At 31.2% G+C, this 16116-nt stretch overlaps 1 protein-coding gene across 16 annotated transcripts in view; it reads left to right on the plus strand.

Moving 5' to 3' along the window:
- LOC139500969 (uncharacterized) overlaps positions 1-16116 on the plus strand; it is a 159224-nt gene that overhangs the window by 64844 nt on the left and 78264 nt on the right. For 10 of the 16 annotated variants that reach the window (XM_071289946.1, XM_071289938.1, XM_071289915.1 and 7 more), the window contains 14 exons: positions 1523-1638; positions 5160-5266; positions 5686-5805; positions 7554-7649; positions 7834-7964; positions 8288-8545; positions 8952-9156; positions 9578-9706; positions 10089-10166; positions 11875-12033; positions 13601-14071; positions 14938-15000; positions 15517-15608; positions 15854-15968. In XM_071289946.1, the coding sequence (XP_071146047.1) occupies positions 1523-1638; positions 5160-5266; positions 5686-5805; positions 7554-7649; positions 7834-7964; positions 8288-8545; positions 8952-9156; positions 9578-9706; positions 10089-10166; positions 11875-12033; positions 13601-14071; positions 14938-15000; positions 15517-15608; positions 15854-15968 (2140 nt within the window). Of the gene's footprint in view, positions 1-1522; positions 1639-5159; positions 5267-5685; positions 5806-7553; positions 7650-7833; positions 7965-8287; positions 8546-8951; positions 9157-9577; positions 9707-10088; positions 10167-11874; positions 12034-12566; positions 12582-13600; positions 14072-14165; positions 14198-14937; positions 15001-15516; positions 15609-15853; positions 15969-16116 lie in introns of those variants that run through there. The other 6 variants (XM_071289907.1, XM_071290016.1, XM_071289926.1 and 3 more) reach the window with 2 other exon arrangements.

Consider the following 16116-nt stretch of genomic DNA (forward strand, 5'->3'; position numbering starts at 1 on the left):
ACAATATTTGTCAGATCTTTGGTATAGTCTCAGTTGATTTTTCCCCCCCACAAATCTTGTAAACTCTTGAGTAATGAGAGGGTACATAGTTTTAAACATTGAAATCAAAGGTTTTCAGGAAATGAAAATATGAGCCAAACTTTGATGACACAATTTGAATTTCACTGTTGAAGGGTGTACATTAGTTAGATTGTTCAGGGTAAAAAAACCAACAGACATATGATGCTTGGAACTTTAGCAGCCTTTCAAATTATTATCCCTTGTTATTTTGTGCAGAATCTTCCCCCTAGTATGTGTAGGGATTTTGTATCATGTATTGTGACCTTTTGCTGTTGTCTGTTCTATGGTCGGGTAGTTGTCTCTTTGACACATTCCCCATTTCCATTCTCAATATTATGAATACACCATATCTATTTTTTGATGAAGCTGTTGGGTTGCCGTCTGTTGTCATATTACCAGTATACCATACAGAGGGGTAAATTAATAGGTACATGAGTTTCAATATAATGACTGTTTTACATATATCTTCTTAGTTTGTAAAGGTGTCAACCACCAATATAAGTGAGCAGCTAACAAATGCTATGTCATAGCCTGGAAACCATGTTAGCGATCAGCTTAGTCAAATTAAAGATGGCAGTTTTGAATTTGCCTATAAACCATGTTAGCGATCAGCTTAGTAAAATTAAAGACGGCAGTTTTGAATTTGCCTATAAACCATGTTAGTGATCAGCTTAGTAAAATTAAAGATGGCAGTTTTGAATTTGGTTATTAATATTATTACATAATAAATGACTGAAATCAAATTAAGAATGGAATGGTTCCCCGATAAGTAATTAGAAAAGGAAATTGGCTTCAGTTGACATCAAAAATGAAATAAGCTTTAAAAATATAAATAATGTATTGGAAGAGCAGTAAAAATGTTGAAATTGTTACTAATTTATTATTGTATGATAGGAGAATTACTCAAGCCTGCTGAGATTTGTATATCTAAGAGATAGTTATGATCCATTAACTTTAATTGCATTTCATCATTGCTCTACTGTTAAACCTGTTTTTACGATCTTTTTAAAAAATTATGTTTAATGTAGTTTCAGCATCTAAGGACATCTTTACCTTTGTCGGAAGGTTAATTTATTAGTTGTATGACAATTATCGTGCACACTTTTTATCAGTATTTTTATGAAACTAGACAAGGTTGTCAAAAGAAAGTAAATTTTCATTATAAATCAGAGAGGTCTGCAAAAATGGTGTGGTGCACTTAAAATACATGTAATACGATTTGACTTCAAATTCAAAGTAGATTTTATCTGGATTCTCAACTTTCTATCAAACCTAAAACTATGTATAGTATACATAAATATAAGTGTCCTTAGTTGCTGAGTGGTCTAAGTATTTCAAAAACTATCACTAGCCTGTCAATACTGAGATTGTGAGTTCAATTTCAAATACTACTTGCTTACTAGAGCCATGCATATATTTTTTTCATTGAATCTTATTGGTCTTAAATATGTTTTTGTTTCAGGCCGGATTTGATTGACATTAGCCGCACAAGACACAATAACAATCGTCAAAACTTAGAGCTAGCTTTTGGTACAGCAGAAAGAGAATTAGCTGTCACAAGACTTCTTGACCCTGAAGGTTGGTATATTCTGTCATAGGCAGCAGAAATGTTCATACATCTATAGAAAAAAAACATGATACCTAGATTTTTAATAAGATACCAAAAAGCATGCTCAAAATAGTACCTATAGCTCATACATAATGTAGAATAATGTGAACAGTGCTGTTAAGTACTTGCTGATATATGTTGATGTTGGGTTCACGAAGTATTGGGTTTTATTTAGGAGGATCAAAGAACTTTGTAAATAAACATGTACTTGAGAAAGAAGTGTTTCATACCCTTATTCTGTAACCTTCAGCTGGTTGTACTTACTTAGTAGTCAGATGGGAAAGTCTAAAAGTGCATGTTTCAGATCACTTTAATGAAACACCTGGTCTAAAAATGTGGACAGAAATCATAGGTTCGTTAAAAAAAACTGCCATTTAAAAATAACAGGAGGAAAAGATAGGTGGCTTAATAATACACTGCTCAATTCAAATCAGAAGAGAGTCTTTAACTATTCTGTTTGACCGAATTTAGAACAAAACGAACAATTTCTTTTTTGTTATGACAAGGGAACAAAGTACTGTACAGATTAATGATACTGTATGACATACCTGTACTATGATACCTGACTCTGGATAGACAAACATCTCTCTATTGTTAAACGAGATACCTGAACGACTATACTTTTATCTATTGTAGGTATAGGGTTTGTCAACCTGATTAAAATTTAAAATGCTTGGGTTATTGAATTTGTAAATACATGATATTTATATAAAGGAATCTTATATATCTGTGCTCATTATATTTTTCTGGATAATTTGAAATAAATAAAGACAGGTGAAATCGTATACCTGTTCAACTTATACCTACCTGTAAATTATCTATCTGTATTGTGTATTGACAATTTAATTGTTGAAATATTCAATAGGAATGATTTCAGTTATATCATTAAATTTAACATTTGGATGTTAATTCTTTAAACACATCCTACAAAACTATTCTCAACTGTTAACTTGTATGATATCCGATAGATATTTAAGGAACAGGGGCAATAAATCACTTATATCTATTAAACATTAAAACTTTTTAACACATTAAAAGTTTCCTCCCAGTTCATAAAGTTTCACTAATTGAATGCGTTCAGACATGGTGATCGTAAGGTTATGCATACAAAATCATGGATGTCGTAACTAAAGTGTATTCATCTAAAATTAATTTGTCTAGAATTTGGACACTTGCACAAAAACACTTAAATAAACAGACATCAATAATTTCAGAGAGCAACTGATTTTGCCAAAGAAGGTAGTAGAACTAGATGCTTCATACTTTGTATGTAGATACCTTATGTAGCAAAGTTGCCATCTGTCACTTGTCTATTGTCTTTGACCTCATTTTCATGGTTTAGTGGACTGCCTCAACAATACTTATAGTTTATTGTTATGTGTGATTGTTATTATGGGTAATAGGATAACTGTATTTGGTATATGGGTAATAGGATAACTGTATTTGGTATATGGGTTCTTTGCAAGGTTTACAACCTTTGTTAGACAGGGTTCAACTGTTTTGACCTCATGTCATGGTTTAGTGACCAAGGTTAAGTCCGTATCTTAGATACTATTAGCAATTGGTTCAGTTTCTGTGGTTTGGTGTATTTCTCAGATACTATAGCCTCTATGTTTGGTGTATTTCTCAGATACTATAGCCTCTATGTTTGGTGTATTTCTCAGATACTATAGCCTCTATGTTTGGTGTATTTCTCAGATACTATAGTCTCTATGTTTGGTGTATTTCTCAGATACTATAGCCTCTATGTTTGGTGTATTTCTCAGATACTATAGTCTCTATGTTTGGTGTATTTCTCAGATATTATAGCCTCTATGTTTGGTGTATTTCTCAGATACTATAGTCTCTATGTTTGGTGTATTTCTCAGATACTATAGCCTCTATGTTTGGTGTATTTCTCAGATACTATAGCCTCTATGTTTGGTGTATTTCTCAGATATTATAGCCTCTATGTTTGGTGTATTTCTCAGATACTATAGCCTCTATGTTTGGTGTATTTCTCAGATACTATAGTCTCTATGTTTGGTGTATTTCTCAGATACTATAGCCTCTATGTTTGGTGTATTTCTCAGATACTATAGTCTCTATGTTTGGTGTATTTCTCAGATACTATAGCCTCTATGTTTGGTGTATTTCTCAGATATTATAGCCTCTATGTTTGGTGTATTTCTCAGATACTATAGCCTCTTTGTTTGGTGTATTTCTCAGATACTATAGCCTCTATGTTTGGTGTATTTCTCAGATACTATAGCCTCTATGTTTGGTGTATTTCTCAGATACTATAGCCTCTATGTTTGGTTTATCGAATGATTTTAAGGTGTATGTGTCTGTTAGCACATTGATAATGCTAAGTTAATGATACTTGTAGTAAAACCTTCACATCACAGACTTTCAACATTAATTCAGTGATGGATTAATAGGCGAGACATTTCAGTGTGTACTCTCTTGGAGTATTCTCCAACTTGCAAGCACCATTTAAAAGATACCTGTCCTGGAAAATTAATAAACAAACCACAAAAAACAACTTCTGTAAATTATTTTAGCTGTTAAATCTTTACAACTCTACATCAACATTTAGTTATGTCAGTTGACAAGACCTTTTAAATTTTGATATCTGCCAGTACTCATTGCTCTCTGCTGATTATTTGTGTTCTCTTGATTTTCATAACAAATTTTTATCTTAAATAGACTGACAAATATAAGGGCCATTTAACATCATTGAATATTAATAGATAGGGTCATTGTATTCAATAAGTAGAAATTTGAGACTTAATATTTGTTTACCTCACTGAAAATGTAGATTTTAGTTGTCAATTGTTTATATGAGGGATATTAGTTACTCAAGAACTAATGGACTATAAAATTTTATTGTTGTATAGTAAATACTGGATACTGTATTTAATATCTACTATACCTTTTCATATTGTCATTGAGTTTTGTAATTCATGGCAAATTAATTATGATGAATTAATTATTATTTAAGTAGGTAGTGATCAGGGACCCTTAAGACGCGTTAGTAGGTTGAGGACTAATTATTGACTGGCCTGCTATAAAATACAGGACAAACTGACTACTATAATTGATATAGATTATATATACCAGAGGGTCTTTACACATGAAAGAATGAAAGAAAATGTATATTTCATGAACTTACAACTTACTTGCATGACAAAACCAGAAAAAGACATCAAGAGGTCAACTTGTGATCTGTAATTGTGAACAAGTGCCTAATGTCAACCTCTAAATCTGCCCAGAGTCTGTCAAGTGTTGTACAGAATTTACAAAGTCTAGCCAAGAGCTCAATTCAACACATTAAAGCAATAGTTGGTTTTATTTGGTACTAAAAATGAGATCAACTGACTATCGCTGTTTGTATGTAGTACATAATTGTACTGTCCTTGATTTAAGACTGTAGACTGGGTTGACATATTTTCATCCTATTTTAACTCCCCACACCAAAGCTAATGATTTTATTTGTTTTATTTCTTAGATGTGGATGTGAATGAGCCAGATGAGAAGTCTATTATTACTTATGTGTCCTCATTGTACGATGTTTTCCCAGAGGTGCCAAGTGTGGAACAAACGCTACGTGATAATGTAAGTGTATTATATATGGTCAGATCATATGTTTTCGTTCGTCATATGAATTCGTACTTTGCATGTTTTTCCAATGGAACTGTGACATAATGCATTCTTAATAGCATGAAAACAAGGATACTCCCTCTATTATTGTTTAAAGTTGCCTAGAGTGGTATATTGTCACATGATAATGTAGGTATTTAATATGCTATCTCTATACAATGTGTTCCTTTACCTACTCTTGAAGTACTAACATAATATATGAAAATGAATTTAAAACAATGAGACAATAAAAGTAAAAGTGACAATGCTCGTCATGTACAATGTTGCCAGAAGCCTTGATAAAGAATTTGTGTATCCTTTATGTGCATAAAACACCTTAATAGTACTTGGGTAATCAATGAATCTGACATAATACTTTACAATATTTTTTGCAGGAACGTCAAATTAAACAAGAAGAATACAGAGATTTAGCCAGTTCATTATGTATGTGGCTAAAGGAAGCAACCAACATTATGATGGACAAGACATTTCCAACAACACTGATAGAAATGAGAGTGAGTATCAATGAAGGGAAGTGTATGGCCTATATTGTGGCATATTTATTTATACCAGTCTTTCAGTTCATATGCACATACATTAAACATGCTGTCAGCCAGTCATTGTCACTTTTCTTGACTTAGTAAGGTTATGTTTTTGATTTGAGGCCAGTATATGACATGTAAATTGGTTGCAAGGAATTCATGTTTAATGGTCTTGACCTCTTTTTATATGACCCCAAAATATTTTTGGGATCATATCATGGTATGTTGTCCTTGCTGCGTTGTCCGAAGATGCATTGGTTTCTGGATAATAATTTTAGTCTAAGTGAAAAGATCTTTATGAAATTTTTTTCAGAAGGTTCAATGCCACAAAAGGAAGGTTGGGATCTATTTTGGGGATGATGGTCCCAACCGTTTAGGAATTAAGGCCCAAAACAAGCATTTTTCTAGTTTCAGGATAATAACTTGTGTACAAGTATTTCAATTGCTCTGAAATTATATGGCAATGTTTAAAACCACAAGTAGAAGGTTTCGATACATTTTAGGGGTTAAGGGCTCAAAGTTTAAGAATTAAGGGCCAAAAAGGGGCCAAAACAAGCATTTTTCCAGTTTCCAGACAATAACTTGTGTGTAATTTTATGAATCTCTCTGAAATTGTACCACAATGTACCATATAACAAAGGGGAGGCTGGGATTAAGTTTTGTGTTAATTTCCCAAAATATGTAGGAATTAGAGGTCAAAAAAGGGCAAAAATAAGCATGTTTTTATTTTCCAAACAATCATGACAATAACTTGTGTTGTTATTAGTTTCCAAACAATCATTACAATAACTTGTGTTTAAGTGTATGGATCTCTCTGAAATTGTACTAAATTAAGGGTTATTGCTCCAAAGGGGTTTCAAAAAGTTGGAGGGGGGGGGGGGGGATTTTTGTTTACCATTTTTTAAAGGATTCCTTTTTTTCAAAATTTTTCCAATTTGGAATTTTGAAAAGTTTCAAGAAGAAATCTTCAATTGCACAGTATTGTGCAATAGATATGTTAGATCTTTCACCACATTAATTTTGTGACAAAAACCTATATTATGTCAAAAATTTGATCACAATCCAAATTCAAACAGTATCAAGCTTGAATATTGTGACCAAATTTGCCCCAACTGTTCAGGATTCGACCACTGGGGTTGTATAAAGCTGCGCCCTGCAGAGCACCTGGTTCTGTTTATTGGTGAGATTAAGTTTCAGGATAGTGATGATGGACAATTTTAAAAATAAAGATTTGTTTGGAACATGTATATGTTTTTGTGGTATGTCTATTTAATAACTTTAACCTAGTTTTCTTGCCCTAGTGTCAAGGTTACAGTTTCCGGATTTTTTGTGTTCCCCAATAATAAGTTTTCGACTTTTGTATAAGCTCTTTATCCAAAATAAGAAATGATAAGTCAGAAATACTTTGAATGTAAATTCATTATATGGATATCATATGCATCTGATATTTTTCTATGGCCTTGATCTCTTTTTGATAGTTTGTTGACTGGAATTAAGATTAAAACATACTTAGAATAGTGTAATAGATTATACAGATTAGTGTGTCAGTTCCTAAATATATAGGAATGATACACGGAGTGTCTTTTTGGAACACTCAATGAAATTGATCAATTTAATTCCAGAAGTTATAATTAATTTGATAAGAATCAATATTTTTTAACTGTCATTAATTTATCTATTTGAAATATGTACTTTACTATCTGTTTACATTGTCTTTTCAGTCTGTGCTAGCAGAATGCAAGAGATTTAGAACAGAAGACATTCCACCAAGGCAGGACACCAAGCAAAAACTACTACGTATATACGATGAAATACAGGTAAAATGTCTTTTTTGTCTTTGATAATAGGGAAAAGAATATAAATATAAATATTAACATTTATGTATTGAGATATTCCAATTATTTAGCACAGTTATTGCTTGTTTACCCTTACATGATATTCATCAACAGAAAATCATTTTGGTCATGTTGAAATCATGGACCTGTATTCTTTGCATTACAGGGACTGGGACCAGGCACAGGTGATATGGGTATCCCTGATGAACTCCACCCAGATAATATCAACAGACTTTGGAGCAGATTTACATTTGCCCAGCAAGAAAGGGACAGCCTTGTGCAATCAGAAGTTGTCAGGTAAAAATTGAATGAAACAATTTGTATCCAATCCTTTTTATTATAAAGTACTTCATCATTGACCTCACACACATTGTCAACCATAGTATAATAGCAATAGCAAAATATAATAAGAGGTAGATATTTCTCAATTTGTAAAACAAAAATTCAAGAATATACCTCAGTTGGATGCTTAGTCAGTATTTCTTACACAGCTAAAACGCTAACTTTGGATGCAAGTTTGATATAATAATTCCTCAATGTTCATTATTGCATATAAAGATTTTGAATGACACTTGTATATTAAAAGACCATCATTCATTTCATTTATCATTTAATCCTAGACTGGAAAGGCTACAAAGATTGGCAGAGAAACTTCATCGAGATTGTAAATATCAAGAGGACAAATTAGATGAGGTTGCCATTGGAGTGTATGAAGAACAAGGTCGTGTTGATGTTGTCCACCCACATGAAGCCAAACGTAAATGTGATGCCCTGGATGAGGCCCTTCGTAATGTTGAGGAGAATGCACGCAGTATGTTTCGCGATGTACAAGCCCTCCAAGATGGAAGGTTTTCTACTGCAGAACAACTCAGCAGAAGGTATGCTACAATGTCAATAATGATAAGAATAAGATGTTACATTAAAAAGTCAAAATAAATGGCAAGAAAAGTTTTCAAAACACCACTCATTAAAAATCATTACTGTTACAACTTAAACATTCTTAAAAACCTATCTTACAGAGAGATTTCTTGATAAAAAGACTGAACAATCATGTTAGTTTTCCCCATTCACAATCCTGTGAACCACAAAACAATTCTATGTTACAAATACCAAATCTTACAAAACCAGTACCATGCTGTCATGTCCTCTAAACTATTAATCTTATGTTAATAACTATATATCAAGAATTAAGGAACTACATTTCTCGATTTTTAAATTCAATAGATTTTAAAATTTTGGTTAATTGCTTCAATATTGTCATCTTTTTAATTATTGTGTTTCTAGAGTTTCCTCCATTAAGTCAAGAGTATCACAATTAAGAACTCAGCTGTTTGGTGAAGTTGTACAGAAACTAATATCCAAGTCCTATGTCGAGGAAGGCGTGACCGTAACCAGGAGAAGAGAATATGTAACAGAAATTAGACCTACAGATATGAACCCAACATTTCAACATGTTCATGAATGTTTGTCATGGGTAGAAAATAAACAGGTAAAAAATGTAATGTATAACAAGATTTTCATTGTATCACCACTTTTCAAAATTAATAAAAATAAAATAAGATAAATGTGTATTTTTATATTTGTTTTTTTTCCCCCATTAAATGGATAAGTCATGAATGTGTTCAGATTTCATATAAGAGTTATGTTTTGAATTTTGAGTTTGTATGCAGTTATTTAAAAAAAAAAAACAACAGTAGAGCATAGTAGAATTATTCACCCAAATAAAACTATTAAATCCTGAGTTGGAATTATCAGTAGTTCGTATATTTAGTCCTGTGTTTTATCGGTATTTACAATATTAAAGAGTCAAGTAACTTTTATAAGAATTTGTTGTCAGGACTATAGATAGAAAAGAAGACTACAATTTCTTACATGCACGAAGTAAAAATGTTTGTTTTATTGTATTACAGGCAGAGCTTGAGTCAAGAGAATATGGTACAGATCTATCTACCGTAGAAACCCTCTGTAGTTCTCATCAGTTAGAACATCAACAAATACAAAACTTTCGAAGAGAAATAGAAAAATGCATTTCAGATGGGGTGAGTTGTTATTATGGTAGTAAAGCCAGTTTTATAGTAATTGATATCAATCATAAAACACCAAAATAAGTTCTGAATTATTTGTTTAATCAATACAAGTTTTACACAAACATATGAATTGTACAAGAGCCAGTGTCATGTTACATCTATGTTATTTTGACTCTGTAAAACGATAGTCTCATTGGCGATGATACCACATCTTACTTAAAAAGAAAGAAAGCTTCAAACATGATGTATTCAGTGTTAACCTAATATACTATGTTTAAAAACCAAAGAATTAGCGACCTATCCTAAACTGTAAATGCAGATGATATTGACACTATCTATTATTTAATAATTGTGATTACTATGTCATTAGTAACAACAAGTTATTTTTTGACAGAGAATGTTATCCCCAGAAGATCAGAACTTATACGCAGAATGGTTATCTAAAGTAGAAGTGGCTTATTCTTTATTAATAGTAAGTTGTTGTAGTAAGATAATGGAATTCTAATTGCCACTGTCATTGGATGTAATAAAAAATAAATTGACATTACTCCTCATACGTTATATATATTTGCCATAATTAAGTATGTATATAAAAAGGAATAGAAATATAATAATTATGTAAGAAAACTGTGTTTAATTGAAGTAGCTTTGTTTATTAATATTATGTAATGAATATGCATTAATTATGTTCAGATGTTTGGTACATTTGTGGTAAATAGCTTTCATAATACAGGGTTTGTATGGAAATTGCAGAAAGTACTTCAACCTGAGAGTAAGAAAATCAAAGGCTTGAATGTCCTTGACAATAGATACTGTGCAGTATAAACTTAAAGGGAAACTTCGCAAAAAAATCAAAAATTGATATTATGTCCATTCTGTATAAAAAGGCTCAAATTTATAGATATTAAAGTTTTATTCCGCTAGATAAGAGATCAACATAGATTTTAAAATTTGAGTATCAATTTTCTACGCTTCGCCATCTTGTCATCTTCTACGATTATAATCACGATATGTCTATAAAACACAAAGGACCAAAACTACAGTAACCGATGTAGTCGTAATTGCGTGTCGATATCTTGTCAATCGTACGATTGTTTTATCTGACTAACTATAAACTTGATACGGAAAATGTTCTTATTTTTTTTTAAATGACCATTATTATATATCTGTTATTTTTAAACTGTTAATATTGGAATTAGTTAAAGAGTCACAGTTCAAATAATAAATAAGTGTTCCGTGAAAATTGTTTTCAAAAATCTAATTCGTTCATAATTCTTTAAAGTAATAAACTTTATTCAAATAAATTCGGATCTTTCCTCATCTGATCACCAGCATGGCTAAAGGTATTACTCCCAAAGGTATTGTGAGGGGTGTGAGGACTCAGGTGACACGTCCGGGTATTCAAGCGATTTCCTGTCGGGCTTGCAAGTTCATGCATCGTTTCACTTCTGTAGGTATTGATCAGTGTACACGGCAGACTTATAACTTTCCATTTTGAACTATCAGGTGTATAATACACATCTCTGTCTTGTGTGTCCGAAAGTGATATGATGCCAATAATTTATAACTTTTTTGGTTGTCTACTAAAATAATTCGAATATATACGTTTAACATAGAAAATTTATCTCATGAATGTGTACAATTGCACGTCTGTGCGTCTTATCTTCTTATTATCGGATGTTTATTAGATAAACCATAAGTCATCGGCGCGCTTACGATTACGTTTAAATATCATTAAAAACCAAGACTTTTACTGATTGTATTTTAAATCCCGGCATGCAAAAACCAGGAGAAAACGTCACGACCTACAGGAAGTAGTTAAAAAAAATTCATTAATTGTTGAATTTCTCCTTTATTACTGGACATATAGCGATAAAACTTTGTGAATATATATATTTTGTCATAATGAACATATTTAAACCATAAGTAAAAAATCGTGAATTTTCCCTTTAAAGAACTTAGATCATGAATACTTGTGATGGTCATATGATGAATTTGTGAATACTATTATTTATTGAAATAGAGAAGAAAAGTAAATCAGATTGTCTTTGAAAATTTTAAAATTATGCTATGAAATTCCTTGAAATGTTTTTTTTAATTTTATGATCAAAAATGTGTTTGAATCCTGATTATATTGTTAATTTTAAGTATTTAATGGTCTCTAAATGTTTTAATTCTAGAAAACCTCAACAAGACGTTCCAGAAGCTTGGATTCTTTGCGAGAATTCTTGCAGACAGCCATGCAGGAACTAATCTGGTTGAACGACAAAGAGGAACAACAAGTTACTAGAGAAATAAACATAAATACAGACCCACAAACCACAGATGGTGCTTATAAGGTTATTATCATCAGAAAAGGCTTTGACGTCCTTAAATTATAAAAAAATATCACACACACACACAAGAAATGAAAAAGCTGTGTAAATGAAAAACATGTATATTGCAGAATCATAATTAAATCTCTTGATAAATTTGTATATTACATGATCAAATAACCACATTTTATAGGCAATTAAGAAAATATATAGCTTTGAGCATGTCATTGGTCAACTAAAAAAGAGATTGGCCAATGTACACAATTAAATATTGCTAGTATTTCACTAATTAGCTGCCAATTGTTTCACTCATGAAAAAAAGCAACAATTTCAACCAACAATATATTCAAGATAGTCATCATAATAATTAATCATAAAACAATTTACATATTAAACATGAATTATCTATGTCAAGTTGTCTGACATTGATACTAATGGTATTCTACATTATCAATGGATTTGGATTGCAGTTGTATTCTAAGGTAACAAGGAATTTAGTTACTGTCCCTTGATCAGTTTTTTGTTGCTTAATAAATTTGGTTTGTTGAAATTTTCAGTCTCCACTTCAAAAGGTTTGAGTGTTTACATGTTAGGCATTTGTAACTAACGCTATCTTTTAGAGTGTCAACTAAAAGCATTCTTTCCAAAAAAATATTATACAAAAAAAATATCAAAATCACTTCATCACCATGCATGATTTCCGTTCTATCTCAACGATTAGTCCAATATAGGCATGATGTAATATTGCTTTTAGAAATTGCATGTTGTTAGGCCAGTTAATTGTTTTTGAGAATATTTGATTGCCCAAGTTTGACAATATAACCCTGTGTTGTTGGATGGAATGTTAATGTACAGAAGATAATGTCTGCAGTAAGTGTCCTTCTCATGATAGATGTTCTGTGTGAACAGCTCAGCGTAACGAAACACTGTTTATAATAATCAGTTCATAAAAAGGGGGAATTGAATTATTGAAAAATTTCACAAAATCACAAACTAACATTTGCTATTGGTACAAATGTTGTTGTTTCAAAATAAAATTAGCTAATCTTTGTTCATGCTATATATGTTAAAATATTATGTACCAGATAGCACATTTTACATGCTTTGATTTTGATGTGTTTATAAAGAGGAGGGGAGGCTGTTATCTTAACTGAATTCCTTCATTTTGCATTTGTTCACATTTTTTTTTTAAATGTTGAATAACTTTTATAAACAGTGTTATTGGCTTCCAAGCTTCTGATAGTCAACCTATATATAGCACATCACGTTAGCCAACACAAAGCATGACCAAAAAAGATACCTTGATGATTTTACCAAAAGATATTGGTATACTTGAAAACTAGATGTTTAGAGCACTTTTTAGCATAAATGTCAACAAGTCCATTTCAATTACACATATGTTTTGTTTTTTTTATTCAGAAAAAAATGGTTGGTTGAAACAATTTCAAATACTATGGCAATGTTCATTTAGCACTCCATATTACTGATAGATTTTAAGAATGAAAATTTAAAAAAAGTTTTATTTACAGAAATATTATATTTGATATGACAAATAACATGATATTTAATTGTATGATTTTTATTGTTACAGAGTTTGATCCATGAATTGGAATTGAGAGAAGTTCAGTTCAACTCAGTACAGGAAAGAGGAACAGCATTAGTTCTTGACCGACACCCTGCAGCTGATACAATAAAAGCCTACATGGAGGAGATGCAGTCACAGTGGTCCCTACTATTACAATTAACATTATGTTTAGAATCCCATGTTAAATCTATCACCACCTATCATCAGTTCTTTCAGGAGTGTAGACAATATGGATCAGAAATGACTCATTGTTCAGAACTTCTTAATACAATTTATGGACAAGAAAATTTAAGCATTGACGATGCCAAAAGACAAATTAGTGATTTACATAAAATGCAAGAACAATTAACAGAATTTGACAAACAAATTGCAAACTTGATCCAGACTAGTGAAGAAGTTATTCCATTAGAAAAAAGAACTGAACATGTGTCCTCAGAAAGTACAGTACAATGTTTATGTACATACAGACACCAAAAGGTTTGTACAGTACAATGTTTATGTACATACAGACACCAAAAGGTTTGTACAGTACAATGTTTATGTACATACAGACACCAAAAGGTTTGTACAGTACAATGTTTATGTACATACAGACACCAAAAGGTTTGTACAGTTCAATGTTTATGTACATACAGACACCAAACGGTTTGTACAGTTCAATGTTTATGTACATACAGACACCAAACGATTTGTACAGTTCAATGTTTATGTACATACAGACACCAAAAGGTTTGTACAGTTCAATGTTTATGTACATACAGACACCAAAAGGTTTGTACAGTTCAATGTTTATGTACATACAGACACCAAAAGGTTTGTACAGTTCAATGTTTATGTACATACAGACACCAAAAGGTTTGTACAGTTCAATGTTTATGTACATACAGACACCAAAAGGTTTGTACAGTTCAATGTTTATCAATGAAAAAAGATGTTCCAAAGTTCAATTTTTACTAATAACCTTAGGTTAATGCAGGTTTATTTTATTTAAAAAAAAATCATAATAGATTTCATAAAACAAACATTTATTTTATCAGTCCCAAAAAATACCTTCTATCCTATTGAGAAGCTTTAATGATATTTGTATATTTGCTTATACCTTGAATTTTTCAATATGTTGCATAAAGTTTTTGTCACACCTTTATCAAGTACTACTTAACAGAGTGACTGGATACATATTGAGCAGCTCTGTAGTGATGACTTGTAGAGTGTGAGCACTTTAGGATCTGTAAGACACCTTCTTTCTGTTTTCCATTACTTTGAACTATATGTATGTCTAGCATGAACATTTTGTATTATGCTAATGATATAGAATAATTAAATATTTAATGTTTTTGTTTCAGGAAATAATACAGAGAGGACAAGAATATGAATTATTAGATACTTCAAACAGAACCAAGTGGAAGGTAAATTTTAGATTAGGATACACATTTAACAGGAATTATGTGTTAAAATGAATATAAGGGCACCGACTTTAATATTTGACAACTTTTGGATGGGATTCTAAAACTAGACAACTAACAATTAACTAAATTCCTAATTTGGTCAAACAAAAAACTTTCTGGTTGGTACTTCTGCTGCTCTACCAAGCACTCAGAAGTCGGTAGTAAGAACAAAACTGATTGGCTTCAATCAGAATGAGAAGTATGAGTATGGTGATATGTTTTCCTGTAGATTAAAACCTTAATTTAGAAAAACTCATCAACTTCATAAAACTGAGATATTTAAGACAACATAACACTTCTACAAGTGAAACAATACTCAAGTTTACTTTATCAAAGAATGCTTGCATCTTGTTAAAGGACAGAAAATCTTATAGAATTTAGCTCATACTGCAACTTCTAAATATCCTTTTCAAATATGTTTTCTTTTAAAATTGCAATAGTTATGTAAATTATATAAACATATTTCTTATATTACAGGTTGCATTGTCAAATGGTGATGAAGAAATGTTGCCATCTATTTGTTTTGTCATTCCCCCACCTAATAAAGATGCCATTTCACAAGCTGAGAGGTAGGTCACACATCTATATACTTATATCTATTTCTAAGATGACAACATTTTCAAATAAACTTTTAAAAAAAAATTATTGCCTATACATATTGTTATGTTTTGAAAGCAAATTTATTTTGAAAAATTGGATGAACTTATTTGTTGTAAGAACTTAATCATTGAATGACAATCCTTTTAAAAAAGTGGTTATTTAGCTCAAAGTTTCTGATCTCTCTTGGTTTATTTTTTTAATTTTTGTTTTGTAGGCTTCATGTACAGTTTGAACATTTACATAGTTTATGGAAAATGAGACAGAGGTCCACTAAACACAACATGATATTGAATACAGTTAGGGTCATAAAGAACTGGGATCTTAAACAGGTATTTTTAATTATTGATGGAAGGTTAAAACTTGCAATCAAACTAATAATGAACAAAAAATGGAGAGACAGGTCTTTGAAAATTCTCCATTAGGATTGATATATAGCCACATTTCAAAGAAAAAAGACAAGTATATTCATTTGAGATT

Source organism: Mytilus edulis, chromosome 1 (genome assembly GCF_963676685.1).
Source record: "Mytilus edulis chromosome 1, xbMytEdul2.2, whole genome shotgun sequence".
Classification (NCBI taxonomy): Eukaryota; Metazoa; Mollusca; class Bivalvia; order Mytilida; family Mytilidae; genus Mytilus; species Mytilus edulis.